Source organism: Syzygium oleosum, unplaced genomic scaffold, assembly GCF_021117445.2.
Source record: "Syzygium oleosum isolate NSW1041296 unplaced genomic scaffold, Sole_v2.1 Sole_v2.13, whole genome shotgun sequence".
In the NCBI taxonomy this organism is placed as follows: domain Eukaryota; kingdom Viridiplantae; phylum Streptophyta; class Magnoliopsida; order Myrtales; family Myrtaceae; genus Syzygium; species Syzygium oleosum.
In genome coordinates this window covers 4,525,453-4,531,240 of record NW_026607497.1, presented here as the reverse complement: position 1 = coordinate 4,531,240, position 5,788 = coordinate 4,525,453, and the positions used below count along the sequence as shown (strand labels likewise).

Here is a 5,788-nt window from a genome sequence, read left to right as displayed (position 1 = left end):
GAAGATGGAAGATATATTTGTGGAGAATAATGGAACTAGATTCAATTTGTGTTTTTTGCTTCTTATTTTTTGAACATAGTGAGCTTGACAGATCTCATTATTCATCTTCTTAATTAAACTTGTATACATTGCACCAACAAGCAAAAAGAGATGACAGTAATAAAAAAAAAACAAGCCTTCATAAGGAAAATACATTTCAAGCTAGTCTAGTGACATCTCTATTGATTGAATTTACATTGTACAACTTAAAGAGACAACTCCTCAAACAGTTTCATTATCCATGAAATTTGATGGCGTTTCGCTTTGGCTTCTCTATCCACTCAGCTGCTCTTCTCTCTAGCATTCTCACACCTCGTGTGAGCCATTTGGGTCTTCCCATTTCAAACGCAATGTAAGTTATGGAAATTCCAATTACGATTCCAGATGCATAACCTATCCACACTTCTTTTTGTTTGAACCAACTCTCATGACCTTTGTGGTTGAAACTTGACGAGGATGATGGCAAAGGAGGTTGACCATCGCCAGGGCATAATTTTGGCAACGGAGTTCCACATAAACCTGGATTCCCACTGAAAAAGTCACTTGAAAATGTGCTTAGGTGCTTATCTTGAGGTATGCGTCCTGTTAGTTGGTTCTTGGAGAGGTTTAAGTATCCAAGGGATGCCAAATCTCCGAGTACTCTAGGAATTTCCCCACTAAGCTTGTTTGAAGATAAATCAAGCCATTCAAGATTAGTCAAGTTCCCTAGAATTAGAGGGATGGAACCAGTAAGCTGGTTATGAGAAAGGTTGAGCCCTATGAGAGAGTGAAGATGTCCAATCACTCCTGGGATTTCTCCTTGGAAAGAGTTGTGCGATAAGTCAATGATTGTGAAGACTGTCAAAATCGTCAATGGCACAATCTGCCCTTTTATACTCAAGGTCACGGAATTTTCATAATCTGCCACCCTTTGAAAAGACCGTGTCATATACAATGACTTGTCTTGCCCATTTTCGCCATTCATCATGGATTTAAGATTCATTATCAAGTTGGCTGGCAAAGGACCGCTAAAGTTGTTGTTGGAGAGGTCCAAAATGTGTAACTTGGGAAAAAAGTGAGGTCCCTTGGGAATATTCAAAAGATCCTTAAGATTGTTGGACCTCAAAATGAGAACTTTTAGTTCTGGGAGTGTTCCGAACCATATTGGGAACGTATCCTCTATCTGATTGTCACTGAGATCCAGAATCTCCAGATATTTACATTTGATGAGGGACTGAGGCAATGTGCCTTCAAATCGATTTCGACTCAAGTCAAGAGTCGATAAGCTATTTCTCCAAGAAAATGATTGGGGAATTGTGCCCTCAAGATGATTCATTCGCATATTCAAAATTGACAGATGGATGCTAAAATTTGTTAAGCATCGAGGCAAGCTACCTGTTAAGCCGTTGTCGGACAAGTCGAGGTGCTCGAGCTCAGTGGCATTGCATATCAAAGAGGGGATTCTTCCTGCTATATTGTTTCTTGCAATGCTATAAAAAAATGTGACGGGAGATGGAAGTGGAATTGGCCCTCTAAACTTGTTGTTGGACAGATCTATTGCAGACAATGATGTGTTTGAGAAAACTTGTGTGGGCCATGGTCCAGTAAAATTGTTGAAGGAAAGGTCTAAATAATCAAGAAAGGGGAAGGAGGGTCCAAAGGTAGTGAGGTTGATACTACCATGAAATTTGTTAGATCTCAAAATAAGGGCACGCAAATACGGTGCTTCCAGCCAGTGTGGGAAGATATCACTAAACTCGTTGTCATTGAGAATTAGTGTTAGTAAGTTCCCGCATTTGACAAGGGAACGTGGTAATGACCCTTGTAATTTGTTGCCGCTCAAGTTTAGATACTCGAGATTGGTCATGTTACCAAAACAGGGTGGCATATTCCCAGAGAGATTGTTGTTAGACAAATATAAGCTCCAAAGTGAATTCAACTGACAAATGGAAGAGGGGATCTCACCGGTAAAATTATTGTCGGAGGCATAAAAGTGAGAAGTAGAAGGTGAGGGGATTGGGAGTGGTCCTTGGAATGAATTGTTCTGAAGGTAAATATACTGCAATTGTTTCCAGGGCAATTGTTGTATACATCCCTCTAGAAGGTTATAAGAAAGATCTAATGATTCCAATGTATCATGGCTTACTCCCCAAAACCATGTTGGGATCTCCCCACTAATCCTATTTAAAGAGAGGTCTAAGTATGTTAACCCTTTTGACGAATTCAAGAAATAGGGGAACCCGGTCAAGTTACAAGAATACAACCCCAACACTTCAAGATTTGGGAATGTATACTTCACTGTATTATAGGTTAAATTTAGTTCCTGAGAAACCATAAGCTTTCGAAGATTTTTAAGCTTTGTAAAGATTTCAAACTCTAAAATCCCGCTAAAGCTATTCCCAGCAATATACAGAACTTGGAGTTGCTTGAGATCTGCCAATGATGATGGGACGTTTCCTGTGAATTTGCAATTTGTAAGATCTAAAACTGTTAAACTCTTTAAGGTACCAATTGAATCGGGTATTTCTCCTGAAAAGCTCGTATACCGAAGATACAAAGAATCAAGAGGATTAGTCCAATTGGATTTGGGAAGAATCCCAGACATGTTATCATTGTAACTTATAATGAGAGTAGAAAGGCTCGGTAATCGAAAAACAGTATCTGAAAATATCCCCCCTAAGGAACAGGAATCAACGCTTAAGTAAGTCAAAGAAGAAGACAAATTCGCAAAGGACTTTGGTGAAACCATGGACATGTCTACTTTATCAAGAATAAGCTTTCTCAATGCTGTTAGATTCTGAACAAGCATTGAGAAGACCGAATTTTCCAACCTAAGAGAAGAGAACGAGTATGTGTCGGAAATATAATTGGAAGAGAGATCAAGAGACACCAACTTGGAGAGGCGAGAGATTTTATTAGGAATAGTGCCTGAAAAAGCTAAACTAGAGAGATTCAGATGAGTCAATGTTGCAAAAGCACTCAGATTAGAGAAAATGTGTGAGCCAACAAAGTTATTACCGGAAAGATTGAGGCTCCGAAGATGGCGAAGGAGAAAGAGGGAGCTATTGGAATGGAGAGCGCCACGAAGCCAACTACAAGCAAGATCGAGTTCGATGACGTTGCTGGTGACACCGTCACAAGTGACACCGTCCCATGAGCAGCAATCCATGCCCTTGTTCCATGAGTTTGTCTTTGGATAAGACGTGACATGGTCATCCTCATGACATGAGTCCGATGCCTCGCTATCAAGCACGAAGGAATTCTTAAAGAGGAGCAAGGCATCATGTTGGTCTGGAAGGCAAAGCGGCAAGGCAAAGGGAAGGGAGGAGTGTAAGAAAAAGAGGAAACAAAGGAGGCTGAGGATTTGATTCCACCCCATTTCGCAATTTAGCGTGCGAGTGAGTGAGCGGTGAGAGAGATTACTTCCACTTATATAGCCCTTCTAAAGTGCGAGGTGATCTGACACAAAATCTTCTCTAAGATCTGTTGGTTGGCTCACAGACATATAGCAATGTGAAAGCCTCCAGTAATTTCGTCAAATAGGTGTGCAAATAAAAGCTTATAAAAGTTAAGATTAATACCACGAAAAACCCAAAACTAATTTATTTGTGACAAAATTACCTCAAACTATTTTTTTTATTATCAAAAATCTAAAACTGGTACATTTGTGATAGATTTTCTTTCCGTTAGTTTCCGTTAAATTAAACTGTCAAATTGCTAAATTATATGACACGTGACAGTTAACATATGTATTAGTTTGTGGTTTTACCCTCCATTTGTTACGGTGTACCAGTTTGTAATTTTTTGTGATATTAATCCAATTTAACAGAAACTAACGGATGGTAAATTTGACACAAATATATCAGTTTGGAGTTTTTAGTGATCAGAAAATTAATTGAGTAAATTTTTCATAGGTATATCAGTTTAAGGTTTTTAGTGGTCGAAAAATTAATTTGAGGTAAATTTGTCATATGTATATTAATTTGCGATTTTTCGTGATATTAACCATAAAAGTTATTTGACACTTCATTCAGAAAACAACTTACACACACACACACACACACACACATATATATATATATATATATATATATATATATATATATATTATTTGGATCACGTCTAAACATGTACAATACAAGAGTATTTGAGATTAATATTTCTCAAAGTTAAATTATTGTAAAAATTAAGATAAAGTGATAAAATATAAAGTGCTTGTCAAGTATTTTTCTGCTACAATTACGTAGAAAGGGGAAAGAAAAGATGCACGGTCTGATAGAAGTCAAGGTCTCCATGAAACGACATTACTGGGGTCACATATTTGGTTTTTTTATTGTCTTGGTTGGGTTAGTTGGGTGTGGAAAAATTTCAGTGCCATAGAATTTCCTAGGAAAAGTCCTCTTGAAAGGTTTTTTTGCGCCCCATGTCTTGCCACGTGTACAAACCCCACGGCACGGCACTAAGAACTCTATTTGACAACCGAGGAATTTCACTTTCATGTATTCTTCAATCGCAATTTTTTGTTGGTATTTGTAAATGAGGTGAAGAATACGCTTTTGTCGCTGCCTCACGACAAGCGTTACCTGATGAAGGTGCTCCGTTTCGCAAGTTAATGTTTTCATTCGCCAGTAGAGAGACTTAGGGTGGTTGTAATGTCGACTCGTCCATTGAAAACATAGACAAAAATTCATGACCCTACTTTGTTAGCTATCAAGAATTAGTAATTCTTTATGACAAAGCTCGCTTTCTTTAGATTTACTAGGAAATTTTCATTATGACAAAATAATAAGGGAAAAAGAGACTAAAAGTGACGTAACTTTGGTATGGCACTCACTTTTATATTTAAATTTTTCGAGCAATCACTTGAATGCCATTTTTGTGAAAAAAACGATAACTTAAGTACCATCGCCAATTTGAATAGCCGGAAAATCTGATGTGTCATTTTAAAAAAAATAAATAGTCCGACGTGGTTCGCCGAAAAGAGCAACTAGACTTGTCAAACAGGTGGATCAGGTCATGAATGATCCAACCCTAATTGACCCATTAACCCATTTACGACTAATTTATTCATAATACAAATCTATTAACCTATACCGACCCGACTCATATTGCTAAAAAAACGACTAATTTATTCATAATACAAATCTATGAACCACATCGGACTATTTATTTTAGCCGGTGAAGTCAGGTCCTTATTTAAGACTGATATGGCCACCTTAGGCCCTTATTTGAGACAAGATTCATTTCAGGCCCTTATTTGAAAAAATGAGGGCACTTCAAGTCATTATTTGAGACAAAATCCACTAAATGCCCTTATTTGAGAAAATGACTCCACTTCAGACCCATTTTGGAATTTTCCCAATAATAAGGGAAAATGACACTAAAAGTGACGTAACTTTGGTACGGCACTCACTTTTATATTTAAATTTTTCGAGCAATCACTTGAATGCCATTTTTTGTGAAAAAAACGATAACTTAAGTGCCATTGCCAATTTGAATAGCTAGAAAATCCGACGTGTCACTTTTTTAAAAATAAACAGTCCGATGTGGTTCGCCGGAAAGAGCCACATTTTAATTAACTATTTGGATCACGTCTAAACATGTACAATACAAGAGTATTTGAGATTAATAGTTCTCAAAGTTAAATTATTGTAAAATTTAAGATAAAGTGATAAAATATAAAGTGCTTGTCAAGTATTTTTCTGCTACAATTACGTAGAAAGGGGAAAGAAAAGATGCACGGTCTGATAGAAGTCAAGGTCTCCATGAA

General features: G+C 37.4%; 1 protein-coding gene across 1 annotated transcript; it reads right to left on the bottom strand.

Annotated features, from left to right (window-relative positions):
- Positions 1 to 274: 274 nt before the first annotated feature.
- On the bottom strand, positions 275 to 3,397 carry LOC115674919 (receptor-like protein Cf-9 homolog). Its single transcript, XM_056317231.1, has one exon. The coding sequence runs from the start codon at positions 3,395 to 3,397 to the stop codon at positions 275 to 277; it is 3,123 nt and encodes a 1,040-aa protein (XP_056173206.1).
- Between the last annotated feature and the right edge of the window lie 2,391 nt (positions 3,398 to 5,788).